This window comes from Mastigoproctus giganteus, chromosome 5 (genome assembly GCF_048544385.1).
Source record: "Mastigoproctus giganteus isolate SK-2022 chromosome 5, ASM4854438v1, whole genome shotgun sequence".
NCBI classification, from domain to species: domain Eukaryota; kingdom Metazoa; phylum Arthropoda; class Arachnida; order Uropygi; family Thelyphonidae; genus Mastigoproctus; species Mastigoproctus giganteus.
This window is the reverse complement of record NC_143579.1, coordinates 191,421,035-191,437,029: the sequence shown is the minus strand read 5'-3', so window position 1 is coordinate 191,437,029 and position 15,995 is coordinate 191,421,035. Positions and strand designations below refer to the sequence as shown.

Genomic DNA, 15,995 nt, shown 5'->3' with positions numbered 1-15,995 from the left:
CTGGAACTGGTCTGCAGACCCCAGTTTTGGGAAACACTGATGTAGATGGTAATTTGATGTTGGTATGGATAAACATCGTGAGTTAACAGACTTTGAAAAAGGGATAATAGTGGGTGCCCGACGTGTGGGTCACTCTATCGCGGAGGTGGTACAGAAAATGCATTATCCCCATTCAACAGTATCAAGAGTGTATCAGTATTATACACCATTTCCGGAATAACATCTGCATCAGTGATGCTTCCACAGCAAGGTCCGTTTGAGCTTTGGATCCCCCACCCAGGAATGCGACAGGATTATGGACAGTGGTGCAGCAAGCATGGTTTGAAATACCTGCGGAACGCTTTCATGAACTAGTGGACTCACTGTGTGACTGCCCATATCTGGGCAAAAGGTGAGTCTACCCATTACTAGGTAGGTATTCCACGATTTCTGTCTACTTAGCATATATATATATATAATAATCTAGTTTTTCCCTCCTCAGACTATCCAGCTGATCTTTCAATTTCCAACAAGATGTCACCACCATTAACTTATTCCTTCAATTAACTCGCTGGGAAAACTTCCTACAATTCAGTTCAAAACTCTTTCCTTCTAATTTGAATTTGTGGTCTAGCTTTAGAATCATTTATAACAATGAAGATTATACCTTCATTACAATCTATAGTACTTAGTACCATGAATTGGTTGGAGGTTGAGAAGATGAAAGAAAATACTTGTTGACATTAATTAGACTTGAATTTCTGAATATTGTAATTTTCAGAAAATACATATGAAGGAAGGTTGTTCTAGAAAGCAGAAGTTGAAGGAATAAATGAGGAATAAGAAAAGTTGGTTCTGTGAGTTTGAAGTTGGAGAGTAAAAGGATGCTGATTGATTGCAGCATGTGTTCGGACTGGTTCGGAAGAGAGAGAGAGAGAGAGTGGAAATTATAGAAGCCAATTCAGAAGGCCAGTGCCCATGGAAGTATCTATAGAAGAGGCATGCAGCAGAAACAGAACATCTATGAGGTAGAGAGTGGACTCTGTTAGAGATGAGTCATTAATTAATCTAACTTCCCTCTTTTGAATGGAATCTAGAAGCCTGAGAGAGGTTTTGAGGCCAGATGTAGAACAATATTCCATGGTAGGGATTATTTGCAATTTGTAGAGAGTGAATAGCTGTTTGGAAGAAAAGTAAACCCAGTTTTTTAGATGCAGAGAAAGCATCTAAATAATCATAATGTGCTTATGCCAAGAGAGATTAGAAGTCAGAGTAATCCCCAAAAGAGATGTCATCTTGCCTAGAAATCAGAGTGTCATCAAAAATAAGCATAGGAGCAGAATAATCCTTTTTGCAAGATATAACATAGGACTGAGTTTTAGAAGGGTTGAAATCACTAAGTTATCTTTTCCCCACCAGAGAATTATCTGGAGAGCAGCATTTAAGGAATTGGTAGTGATTATTCAAGAAGTTGAAGCTGTCTGTGCAGGGCAAGGTTTCTCAAACTGGAAGGGGGAATGCAGTGTGCTATCATCACCAAAACTATGGATAGGATTTCTGGTCAATAGAAGAAGGTCATTAATATACAAGAGAAAAAGTGTGGGAGAAAGAACTGAACCTTGAGGAACACCAGCATTAGTGGAGAAGTTTGGTATCCAGCTTTTTCTCTGACTGCTCACTGCGGTCAGAGAGAAAGCTGGATACCCAATTCCAAAAAACAGTTGGCAAGCCATAAGATGGAAGCTTATTTAGAAGACATTTATGCCAAACATATTTAAAAGCCTTTGAAGTGTCAAGAGCAACTGCTTGAATTTTCCATTGGATTTGTCTATACATGGATAACATAAGCCAGAATATCACCAGTGGATTGACACTGATGGAATCCATACCGGTGATCGTTGATCAGATGGAAGGTTTCTAGAAAGTTTTAGTTGGTGGTTAATTGATTTCTCCATTACTTTAGAAAGAGTAGACGTAATTGCAATGGGACGATAATTGGATGAGAGGGATTTATCACCATTTTTAGGAATTAGCTTTATACGAGCAAATTTCCAAGCAGAAGGAAAAACACCTTTGGAATAAGAAAGTGAAAAAAAGCGGCAAAGAACAAGAGTAAGTTCAGGAGCACAGATTTTAAGAACAAGTGCAGAAATACCCTCAGGACCTGGAGCTTCCTTAGCATCTAAACTGTTAAAAATCCTTCTGGCTCACAGGAGGCATTGAATGGAGTGCACTAGAATGGGAGGTGGTTTACGAATATGTGATTAATACATAAGTTGGAAGAAAAATAGGATGCTAGCAGGTCAGCTCTATTCTTGGCTGAAGTGGCAATAGAACGATCTGGTTTTGACAGAGGTGGGAACAGAGATGGGCAAAAGTTGTGACCAATAGCTTTGGCAAGAAACAAGAATTCTAGGCTACCATTTGGACAAGAAGCAAGTTTTCTACTCGCCTGTTCGAAATCTAATTTTGACTGATAATAACTACTTTACAATTGTTACGAGCTTTGGTGTAGGCAGAAAATGAAACTGAAGATTTAAATAAAAGATAATTATGATAGGTGACATTCTTCTCATGTACAGCCTTAGCACATTTATTGGAAAACCAAGGTTTAGGTAAAGGACGAGCTTTTAAGATGGAATGTGGAAAAAAGGAGTTCATTCCTAAAAGAATAATTTCGCTGACACAATCTGAGCAAACGTTGGCATCAGAAGTTTTGAAACAGTAATCCGACCAAAGAAAAGAAATCTTGCAGAAGGTACCATTGGAGAAGAGACCATCACCAAGTTGTGATCTGAGGTGCCTAGAGGACTACTCACCTTGATCATGTACTTAGAAGGGCTGTTTTTGGGAAAAAGATCAAGCGTGTTGGCTGTGTGATTAGGATTTTCTTGTATTTTGGTAGGTAAATGAACAATCTGTGCTAGGTCATTAGCACAGCTTGTTCATTTACATTCACTCAGCATCTCGACCAGCTGGGTCTGTATGACTAGAGAACAGAAGCCAGCTGGAGTTGTGAACATTAAAATCATCAAGGAAAATTACCTCACTCTTGGGGAAGTTGGTCTGGAGAAAGTCAAATTTCAAAGAGAGGAAGCCAAAAGAGTTCCAGGTGAGTAATTGAGTTGGGAGTACAATAGAGACAACAGATGAATTTTACAGAACGTGGTAGAGAGATTTTAAGCCAGAGATGATTGAAAAGACAAGATTCCAGATTACTGAATCTCTGACAGAGGATATCACAATGGACATATACACAAATACCGCCTTTGAAGCAAAAGAAATCATACAGTAAATAATTCAGACAACTGAGATGAGCAGTGGTTGAGCCAACCAATAACTGAGATTCTGTCAGAAAAAGTACATGGGGTTTGGTAGACTAAGTGGAAATGGACATCATTGAGATTAGAACTGAGACCATGTATATTTGTGAAACGAACGAGGAAGTGTTTAGGAGGTTTAGATCTTTTCACAGGTAAGTTTGTGCTTTTAATTTCACAATTAATGGTGTATTCAGTAGTAAGAAAAGAGGCGGGGGTGGGGACATGCTGTTGAAACGATGAAATTTTTGGATATGGCATATCCAAAAATTTCATTTCAAAAATATACCCAGCTCCATGACATATGGGTGCCTCCGTAGCCAGGTAGGCAGGAGCAGTGGTGCGTAGCACACGCTTCTTGATTAGACCAGGGTTCGAGCCCATGATCACCAAATATGGAGGATGCGGAAAGGTCAGGAAATGACCACCACATATCCCTGGAGCAATATGGCCTTAGATGCTAATGCTCCTAAAAACCAAATAACAACAACAATAACAACCATAACATATGATGCAAGAAAGCAAGCTTGTACAGCATCAGACAAAAAAAAAAAAAAAATTTTATACTTGCAGGCAGTTTTTCCCATTTGGAATTTTCTGTTGGTAACATCATTAGTTAATTGCACTGTATAGAATTTAAAAATTGGCTGGGATAACTGTAGTCCCCTTTGTGGAAGCAAAAGCTCTTCCCTTTATCTGAATGGTTTGAGCATGCTCAGTGTCGATGGGATTCTTTCTCTTGCTCAGAATAATCACCTGAGAGGGCATAAATTCAGATGTAGGATAAATGTGCGGAAATTTGCCTTTAGCCAGCGGGTAGTTGGTTGGTGGAACAGACTTCCATCCTTTGTTGTGGAAATTGATAGCCTAAATAAATTTAAGGCTCAGCTGGACAGATATTTCAAAAGAACGGAGGGGTGAAATGGAAGCGTTTTTTTTTTTTTTTTTTTTGGCTGATGTTGCATAAGCTTGCTTTCTTGCATCATATGCCTCTACTAATGCTAATCTTCGATGGTAGTTACATCTTTATGTAAATCTCACTTCATTACACTGTAATCATTGCCACCTACTGGTTCTTTTATCTTAATGCATGAAGAATCACTGCTGATAATCATATCAAGAGTAGTACTTCCTCTTCTTGCCTCTTTAACCTGTAGTTGTAAAAAAGTTATCTGATAAATCCACAAGGTCATGCTAATGTATAAGTGACCATCTCACAAGTTCCAGTCTGGAATGTTAAAATTCTACATTATAAGGCATATTGGTTCATTTTATTTTACCCGGAACAGAAGTTCCGGGTAAAATAATGGAGTCGCTGGTTAAAGATGCATTGCAGGATCATCTAGACAAGACTGCAGCAATAATTCAGACACAGCATGGGTTTGTTAAGGGAAAGTCTTGTCTGACAAATTTGATAGGATATTATGATGTGGTTACAAAGGAACTGGATGCAAAAAATAATTTTGATATCATATATTTGGATTTCAGGAAAGATTTTGACACTGTTGCGCATGGAAGACTATTGTACAAATTGGAGCAGAATGGTATTAAGGGTAAGTTGCTACAATGGATAAAAGGATGGTTAAGTGGGAGAAGACAGAGGGTGGTAATCAATGGGTGCTGCTCTTCTTGGACTCTTGGACTAATGTTATTAGTGGAGTCCCACAGGGTTCGGTGTTGGGTCCACTGTTGTTTTGTATATTTATCAATGATATTGATGAAGGTATATCAGGCTTAGTGTCGAAGTTTGCAGATGATACAAAGGTCGGCAGGGTTGTTAATGACAGTAATGGCAGTGTGCTACTGCAACAGGATCTAGAAAATTTTGGCGGATGGGCTAAGAAGTGGCAACTGAAGTTTAACCTTGACAAATGCAAAGTACTGCATATGGGTAGAAGTAACCCCAGAGAAATGTACCAACTGTGTGGTACTACACTTAAGGTGGTAGAAAATGAAAAAGACCTGGGAGTAATTGTGCAGGCAGATATGAAGTTTTCTGAGCAATGCAGACAGGCTGCCAGGGCAGGTCATGGGGTTTTGTCAATGATATATAGGAATTTTGCTAGCAGGGAAAATGAGGTGATTATCCCTCTGTATAAGGCAATGGTCAGGCCACGCCTTGAGTACTGCGTACAGATCTGGAGGCCTCATTGTAGGAAGGATGTAGATTTACTTGAGCGTGTACAGAGAAGGGCAACAAGATTGGTGAGGGGAATGAAGGGATCCTCTTATCAAGAGAGGCTTAAGTTCTGCAAATTGCAGTGGCTGGAGACTAGGCACCTGCGCGGTGATCTGATTGAGGTGTATAAGGCCTTGAATGGGTTCAGCACGCTGAATTCTGATGGGATCCTTCCACTTGTTCAGATTACGAACCTAAGGGGGCATAAATTCAAATTAAGAAAAGACAGATGTAGAATAGATGTGCGGAAATTTGCCTTTAGCCAGCGGGTGGTTAATTGCTGGAACAAACTTCCATCTGTCGTTGTGGAAGTTGATAGAGTGAATAAATTTAAGGAGGAACTGGACAGGCATTTGGAGGGAATGGTGTGATTTTTTTTTTTTTTTGGCTGATGCTGCATAAGCTCATACATTTGCTTTCTTGCATCACATGCCACTACTACTACTACTACTATTCCATTTCTCTGTATAGTTGTTCATTATATTCATTACAGTCATTAGGTCTATAGCACACTCCTGCTCTTATTTTTGTTTTCCCAGCACTTATATTGTACCAAACTCACTCAACATTGCACTGCCTTCCCAAGTCAACTGGATGCACTGCCTTAGTTTTAATATGTGTCTTGACTTAAGAGCATAACCCCACCCCTTCCTGTCCTTTGTATGCACATTGTACATCCTACAAATTCTGCATCCCTTATATCTGCGTGACACCAAGTGTCTGATATTCCTACAATGTCTGCACTTGATAACTTAATCAGTACTTCAACTTCATGAAATTTATTCACTATGCTTCTAGCATTAGTGTATATGCAAGTATAAGTGCAGCTGTTCTTTGTCTTAATTACTCTAACACAGTCCATATATTTACTTGTTGCATTAGGACTCATAGCAGGGCTTGAAATTCCCAACATGGAATTTCCAGGCTGTGCATATTCCAGTGGAAGCATCGCAACAATCACTTTCACTTTTGCTTGCATCTGTTGTTAATCTATTAGTCTGTATATCCCTCCGGGCTAGCAGTTTTCTGAACCACCTAACACTTTCTCAATACCATCAGCAAATATTGTTACACTCCTATTTAATTGTATCCCAACCCTGTAGAAATAGTCTCTCCTGTTAACAAGCACAGGCCACACTGAGAAAAATTTTATCCCATAGAGCCTTACAAAGTCTCTTCAGGGCCGAATTGATAGATAAGGCTATCGTCACGTACTCTCAACTATTGTATCTGGGCTGAACTGCAGACAGTTTCAAATTCAACCCTAACTTGGAACTTTTCCTTAACATTACTCTGTACTTGTTAAATAAATCATCACATTTTCTTCTCTTAACATCGTTAATGCCAACGTGAAAAGTGATACAACAGTTTCACCTTTCACAATTACAATTAGAAAGGCATTAATTAATACAAGTATATTTACAATTTATTACACATATATTATTACACAAATATACATTGTTAATCATTTAGAAACTTAAGAATTTGTTAACCTTTGTCATCAGAACTAAAAACAGTTCATGAAATTATTTGGGATTGTATTTTTAGGTTTACTTTTTTGAGAGCTCCAATTAAACTTTAGTATTGTCAATTTCTTATAGCTAAGGGCAAATCCATATTGAGACATTCTTTAGTTTTAAAAACCAAATTATAGTAAATTACCAAACATATAACAAGGAATGATTCTGTTACATAATTAAAACTTCCCATGCACATCGGAAGTGTTACATAATTGAAGCTTCGTACGCGCGCACACATACACATATAGCTTTCACTGTTATGAAAGCTATATGTATGTGTGCGCACGCACACACGCGCATATAGCTTTCGTAACAGTGATGTCACATTATCTCCTATGCGTCTTGGTTTTTGTTTAGTGACCTACATAAGGGAGTGTTATATGTGCTTACGACTTTCTTTGTGGGTTGCTATGCAGTGTAATAAATTATTACAATATAAAATTATAAAAAGAAAGAGCAAAAATAATTGAATTTAAAGTAGGCATTTTTTCTTAATTCAGTTATTTACTGTCGCTATTATGTGAAATGTATTTTGATGACTAAAAAATGGGGTCTTATATGATGAATATATGTATAAGCATGAATTTTCAAGGCAAAATATAGAAATTAACTTATATGCTGGAATATACAGTACTTATACAAAATGCTGTTCAGCAAGGGCACCACCATGCCGTGACGGGACTAATTGTATGTCTATCATTGCTGCAATTAAAGATTCTATTCTAAAGGACTGAATCCTTATAAAACTAGAGCTGTGGACATTGGTTCAGAGGGAGGTAAATATTAATATTGGAGGTTAACTAAATTCACAAATAAAACCTCGAGCTAAGGGATTAAGGAAGGGAGAACTTAATATTAAAGAATTTAAGGGAGTTACAGGTAAGGCATCAGGCTGAGGTTAAGTAATGAGATTAAGTCCTATGCCAGTGGAGAGAAAGACATGTCAAGAGAAAAAAGAAACAGAAAGGTATCCCTTAAAACTACATAAAACTTAAGGATGTCCAGTGTGGTAGGTCTGGCATATTCCATGCTTTCCAGTGTGGGAACCTATGGAACTTCAAAGATACATCAGTTCTTGCTACTGATCAGAAATTCAAGAGAAGAACCTTCAAAGAGACCTTTTTTGATGCATTTTGGCACGCACGCACGCACGCACACACACACACACACACACACACACACACACACACACACACACACACACACACACACACACACACACACACACACACACACACACCTGTTGTCTTTACCTTGTCTGTCCATTCTTCTATCCATAAGTAACAACTTGACTCTCAGCAGATGGATTTTCATGAAATTTTAATTTTGGGCCTTTTAAAAATATTTGTTGATTTTCATTAAAATCGGATAAATAGAAATCTAGCAATTATTATTTCTTTTTTCAATACAATTTGTATATAAAAGAGAAATTTATAGATTTATATTAATTTAATAGAAATTAAATGTAATTTTAATATAATATTGTTTGCTTTAGACAGCTGCCATGTATCCTTTGTATGTATTGTTATGTATTACTCATGTATGCAGTGTCACCTGTGAATAGATACATACATATAGAGAAAATAGACTTAAAAAGGTATATGCAAGAAGAGTAATAAATATTATACAATTGTAATTAAACAGAACGACTATAGAATTTTATTAAGTTTCTATAAATTTACAATCTTAGTAATTAATTTATAAGGAAATAATTATATTTACTTTTCACTTCTATTAATCACAGAAAAGAAAAAAAATCATTTAATTTAAGGAAAAAATTGAATGTGTCTGAAATGTAACTGTGTATGTTAATTATCTTGTTTATCTCACATTTGGCAATCTCATCATCAACATAAAACATGGTTCGAATTTTGACATCTGGTATTTTAATATTTTCAAGGAAAGAATTGACAAAGATACAGGGAAGCAGAAATAGTCCACTGTCCATCACAGTCTCATCCCATAAAATAATCCAAAGATAACTATGTTTCAGAATCAACCACACAGGAAGCAGAAACAACCATGGTCAACACATCAACAGAAGAACACAATATCAACAACACTGGAGGGTACTGTTTTAGAAGTTGTAGAAACCGATAGATCTCTGTAGAAACCATTGAATTGGCTAATATTTATTTAAGCCTTTAGTTGTACGTATTTTTAAGGATACCCTTCTATTTCTTTTTCACTTGACATGCCATTCTCTCCCTTGGTATAGGATGTAATCCTATTACTTTACCTTGGTCCAATGCTTAGTTCTAACTCCCTTTAATTTCTTTAACATCAAGTGACTCCCTTTAACTTTTTCATATTAATTGAATGTACTTTAACGATAAATTCAGTTAACCCCGATATTAATATTTGTCCACCTCCCCATCAATTCAGAACTAATACCCTCTAATGCTAGCCTCAGACCAATGTCTATAGCTCTAGGTTTATGTGTTCCATTCTTGGCTTTAGTGATCACTTTTGAAATATGTACAGTTTTATAAATCTCTTAATTTATTTAATGTTAGTTATTTTTTATTAATTATTTAAATTATCGTGTGATTTATACATCAGAATATTAAAGATTCATAATGTTAAGTGGATAAATGTATTAGTAAGGAGTATCAATTAGAATTAACCTTGCTATAAAAATGTAACAAATCAGAATAACTCTTACCCTGAATTAAGCTTTAGAATCTGTTAGTAAACAATATGTAACATAATCTAATCTGTACATATCACAAAATTAAAACTTGACCAAATTTTAGAGTTGTCTCTCATACAGCATAGTATTCTTACAATTTAACATTATTACTGTCTCTTGCTTGAGATTGATCGAGTATTTTTAATGTCATCTTATCTGTAATGTAATTTACCACATTTAGCAAATTTGTTTTTGCTGTAAATACATCACATTTACTAAATTTGTCTTCTTTTTTAAACTGCAAGTCAAAAAATTCCACAAGTTAAAAATGTGTCTGTATTTATATATATTTATTTAATATAACATATAATGCTTATTTTAATAAAATTATTTATTTCCTATATCCAGCTCACAAATAATTGTCAAGTAACATAAGGTTAGTTAAACATAATTATTCACTAACAAAACCAAATAATGTGTTATCCATCAGTAATTCATTTTTAGCTAAGTGTCCCTGTATTGCACACTTTATCATTGCCTCTATGATTGCTTCCCCCCCAATGGTCACATTGACCAGTCTGTAGTTACTTACTTCACTCTTAGAACTGCCCTTTTGTATTGGTGATACTTTGCCACTTTTCCAGTCCGGCAGGAATCTCGTCATGAGTCCAACGATGCTCTCATAATTAACTTTAAATGGTTGTAGTGCAGTTTGTCACCACTGCCTCCTTCAAAATCACTGGGCCTATGCCATCAACTCTAGGAGCCCTACTTGCCATCTTGAAAGTTTTTTAATTTATATGTATCTATAAGTAATCTGTAATTTCAGTATCGCTAATTTCATATTGTTCAGCCTTACTCACATGGGCCTTTCTTACTGTGAAGGGCCTTTCATCAGTAAAAATTGATTTGAAGTACTTCATCAACAAAATCAGCCACGGTTATATAAGACTTTTCCATACCCACAGTGGTCTGGTCTGATTTGTTTTCTTATTGTTTTTTGTATTCACATATATGAAAAATTTCTTTATCCCTGTTCTTTACTCTTTTAGACAGTGATTTCTCATGCTCAGCCTTTGCCAGCCTCATCTTTTCTCTGCTACTATTGCAAAAAAAATAAAAAAGTCATATTAGGGCCACCCGGAGAATTACCTCATCTACCCATGTGTATCATGTCCATAAAGTGTGTGTCTGTTCTGTGGTCAGTTTGCCTGTTTTGCTATATGAAAAACCCAAGTTTCCAGAAGGGGAAAACCTTGACATCCTCAGCTGCGATCAGCTTACTACAGAGTGAAAAAAGCCCATAAAAGTTGCTTGGATCATTGATGAATTCAAACACTGGCCTTTTCTACCTGGAAGTGGGGAGGAGGATGGCAATTATAACCACTGCATTACCTGTGAAGATTTGTGATACTATTACAGATCATCTTGTAGATGTCATAGGTTTGGTATTTTTTAGCACTCTGTAATGTCCATGCCATCTTTTTCTGCTCTGTTAGACTGATTAGTTCTGTATTCATCCATCTCTGCATTTTCTTGCTGTCTTTTCTTAATGGTTCATAAGCATTCATGGCTTTAGTGGCTATTGCTTCAAAGATACTCAATAATTCTAATGTATTCTTTGTCTGCTATCTGCCCAGTTGATAGAGGCTAGTTTCTCCTTCCTGAAATTAAATCTGTGCCTTATAACAACTGTGACCTCTTTCTTTATCTTCCAACTAACAATTACATGATCGCTTTCTGCTAATGGTTTCTGTTGTGCGAGCCCTGTGATGTCATCTGATTCATGGATAATGAAGTCTGGGCTATTCTTAACCCTAGTATTTTCTCTAATGCGCTGTTGCAAATAATAATCCAGTTTATTTAAAAATCTCCACCCCCATGGCGAGTTTCTCTCCACTTTCACCAGTCAATAAGGATGAATTGATTTGAATGAAAGGATAAATTGTTCTGTGATGGATGGGGTTCAAAGAAGATATGTATTCATCCTGAGGTAGTTGTGATAGGAGGTTGAAATGAACACCACATATTACACTTTTTCAACATAGTCGCCAGACATGATGACACATTTTTGCTACCTCTCAATAATACTTATGCAGGCCAGTGTTGTAGAAGTCCTCTGACTGTCCTTCAAACCACGACTCGGCAACAGAAAGCACCTCATTATCAGCAGCAAAGTGTTTTCCACGAAGAAAAAACTTCAGGGCAGGAAATAAGATGAAATCCAAGAGTACAAGGTCAGGGGAATAAGCAGGATGCAGCATTATTTCAGTTTTTCCTGGCACATTGGCAACATGTCATTGTGCACATTTCACTTTCCTTCTGCTATGGGTCAGAAGTCTGGGAAACCCATCTAGCAGACATTTTACCATATACGTAACTGTTGTTGGATGATTTTCTCCATAGGCCCTACACTAGTTTGAAGCTGTGAAGCCAGTTCTTTTATCATAATATGGCAATCTTCCAGGATTAAATGCCTCAATTTTTGCAAGTAGTTTCTGGGTCTCTTGGAATTTCTTCATCATGCATTGAGGTTCTTCCACATTTGAATTGTTTATACCAATGTGCAACAACACTGTAACCTGGGGCAGTCTTCTCCATAAACAGCTACCATTTCTTTGAGGATTATCTTGGGTGTTTTCTCTTGCAGAAAGAGGAACTGAATCACTATCTGTATTCCAATTTATTCATTGCGTCACTTTACTTCATTCAGTGCTGCAAAAAAAAAAAAATTGTCAGATTTGTGCAGTTGCTATAGAGATTTCAAGGTATCAAACAAAAAAAAAATTTCATCTTTCTATCACAACTACTTCTGGGAGAATACAAATCTTTTTTGAACATCCCTTACATATTGGCATTTCAATGTTATCAATATGTGTCATGTAAGCAGGGAATTTCAGATGATCCGACAGGTAAAAATTGAGTGGATTTAGGTTTTGGGAGTGAGTAGGCCATGCAACAATGTCTCCATTTCCTATCCATCTGTACTTATTTCTGTCTTAGCATTATGCAAGAATAGTTATTCAGTTATGGTACCTGATATTCTTAAATTCATAAGTAAATTCTTGTATTTGTATAAAATTTTTATTGAATATGACTAGTGCCATAAGTAAAATTTGAATTAACTCTAAAATGTTATTTGGGGGGGGGGGGGGAAGATCATACCGGTTTTGTTCAGTTTTGTTATAACAAAACTGGTGGTATTCTTGTACACTTTTACAGACTAATGCACTAACATCAGATCAAATTGTATAATATAATTACTTTGTTTTCACTTCCTATTATGCTTAAGTATATATGTGTGATTAATAGTTTATTATTATATATATATTTTTATGATAGGTATGGACTCTAGATGCAAGAAATCATGGTGACAGTCCCCATAGTGATAACTTCAGTTATACTGCTATGGCTAATGATGTTGAATATTTTATAAACAAAAGAGGTCTGGATGAGGCTACTGTGATAGGACATAGCATGGGTGGAAGAACTGCCATGGTGTTAGCTTTAAAAAAGGTATTGTGAAATTGTATCTGTGGGCAGCTATTTTGAAGAGATATCATTCATTCTCTTTAGTGATGTTCTTTTAAATTTGAGAAGGATATTGATTATTAAATACAAATAGAAGTACAGTCAAACTTCCCAAATTCTGCAATATTGGAACCTGATCCTTTCAGGATTTTGGTTGATTTTACTAAAAACAGTGAAAAATACTGCATCTCTATATGACAACTTATAGCTCTGTACAAGTGTCCTATTTTTTTTTTTTTTTGTTTCTCCAAGAAAACAGTATATGGAAAAGTGTTGTAAATATTTAAGTAATAAATGTATAGCATGTATAGTACAGCAAAAATAAAATTATTTTACCTTCCCAAATATACCATACTATGTATGATGTATTTTGAAAGGGTAATAATTATCACATGATATTTCTACATAGTGACATCTTTTACAGTACAACCTATTCCATAGATTGCACATACAAATGGTTAGGATTAAAGTTTCTGTTGTATTGTTTAAACACAAACAATCTAAAAGTTCTAAAAGCATTTGCTAAACTATAAATCTGTGTAGTGCATCATTACCTCTGTCTAATTCTTCCTGTTCATATTGTGAAACCCAGAAACTCTGAGTAATCCACCTCTTATCAGTGAATAGCTGATCTTGTCCACAAGTAGCACCAGTTCCAAAACCTAATGAATTTCCAATGTCATCGGAGTGTAGGTAAAACTTTTTTCAGTTATGAGGTAAAATCTCCACCGTGCACAATTAGCTATAAAGCTTGTTTTAGCAAATGGCCAATTGAAGAACAAAATTTGCCGATTCTTGGGTAGTTTGCCAGATTCGTCCATTTTCTTAAACATAGCTGTAAAATGGATGGTGCTGGATAATGGATTTGTCAGATTTGGCAAGTACTGTAAAATCCAGTTTGTAATAATGAAGGATTAGAAGATATAGAGGTTTCAAAGCCATTACTGTTTCCCCATTTGACAGTAGAGAGTTTATATGCCTTAATGATATGATTAATTTGTTCAGTAATAAAATTTAATAAACGCTGCATTGAGGAACAAGTATTGTGTTTAATTTACAGTGCAAAAGCTATATACATTAGCCTGCTATAATAACGGTTTAGATAATATAAAAAAATACCTTATAGTTATATTTAAATGAATGATTATAAAGTGCATAAATGCTGAATGAAGTGGTACAACAAAGTTAGAAAATATTCTATACATATAGTAAAAGCTTGTTAATTCAAAGTTAAAAAGACCAAAATACATCTATTTTAATTTAAACAGGTTTGAAGAACATGTTCAAGTTCAAAAATGTCAGTGTTAATTAATCAAAAGAAATTTTATTCATTCTTATTAACACTGAGCAGAATTTTCATAATTTTCATTTAAAATAGACATCTGTGAATATAAAGTTAATGGGTTAATTTATTCAGTATGAGAAAGATTACAATTGTGCTGTAAAGAAATTTGGTAAATTTCTAATGTGATAAAACAGATTGCTAAGTTATGTTTTTGCCACCATAATACAGTTTGATTCTACAAGCTATGAATAAAAATAAGTGCTGTTTTGTTTGTTACATATAATTGTCCATGCCTTCGAGAGAGAGAGAGAGAGAGAGAGTATCCATATTTTTGGATATTATCTGCTGTTTAATGCTTGTAATCTAAGCAAAAAAAAAGTGATATTTCTCTCTGTTTTGTGTTATCACTTTCAGTTGTTGTTATTTTTGTTATTTGGTTTTTAGGAGCATTAGCAACTAAGGCCATATTGCTCCGGGGATAGCGCCTCCGTAGCCAGGTGGGAAGGAGCAGCAGTGCATAGCACACGCTTCTTGATTAGACCGGGGTTCGAACCCGTCACCACCAAATACGGACGATGCGGAAAGGTCATGATATGACCACCGCATATTCTCGGAGCAATATGGCCTTAGTTGCTAATGCTCCTAAATAACAACAACAACAACAGCTCCGGGGATATGCGGTGGTCATTCCCTGACCTTTCCGCATCCTCCGTATTTGGTGATCACTGGCTCGAACCGCGGTCTAATCAAGAAGCGTGTGCTATGCACTGCTGCTCCTGCCCACCTGGCTATGGAGGCGCCTATTACTTTCAGTAAACTTCATTAAGCACAGATTGCTCGTACTGTTTGAGTCAGTGATTGGTTGATGTCACATCAGAACAGCTGAGAGGGGTAGACAGAAAAATTCCCCTTGTTTGAGTACAGCTGAAAAATATAAGTTTTGATTACACTTGTGAAATTTTACCTTGATTGTGGAATTAAATTAGTGTGTAAATAGGTCACTATTTATTTTTTTTATTTATTTACTGAAATTATTAACTATGGAAGCTGTATGAAAGGGAAATATTACACATATTTTTCTTTATATTACACAGCTATATACTAACTACTATAGTCATCTACTGTATACTAGTAGATGATTCTCATCAACTGGTGCAATACCACCACTCTGCTTATTGGAGGCTTGAAGTGGTGGAACCCATGTTTAGTCTCAGGAGCTAAGTTCTGGTCAACCCTTCCCCATCTCTTCCACCATGCAGTATGGATGACTTTTGATGTTATGATGAACATCGGGGCGAGATCCAATATTCCTTACATTTCGAGGGTACAGCTCTAAAACAGTGTTTGCAGGCCGGCTGCTAGTTAGTACACTGGACTGAACCTATTGGTAACTCTCTAGGAGGCTTCCGGATCAGCTAGTGTATAATCTTGCTACCTCTACTCTGCCAGATTGTGACTGGAGGGAGTCCGAGTAGTGTGTATGCCGGGGGCATTGTCAAGGCTATGTTATGTCGAGGATCTGGGTATATTCTTACCATGTGTACGCCAT

General features: G+C 36.2%; 1 protein-coding gene across 1 annotated transcript in view; it reads left to right on the top strand.

Annotated features, from left to right (window-relative positions):
- Positions 1-15,995, top strand: part of LOC150085955 (sn-1-specific diacylglycerol lipase ABHD11-like) — a 111,789-nt gene that overhangs the window by 33,128 nt on the left and 62,666 nt on the right. The window contains exon 3 of the mRNA XM_090373618.1: positions 12,973-13,146. Coding sequence (XP_090229744.1) covers positions 12,973-13,146 — 174 coding nt within the window. The remainder of the gene's footprint in view (positions 1-12,972; positions 13,147-15,995) is intronic.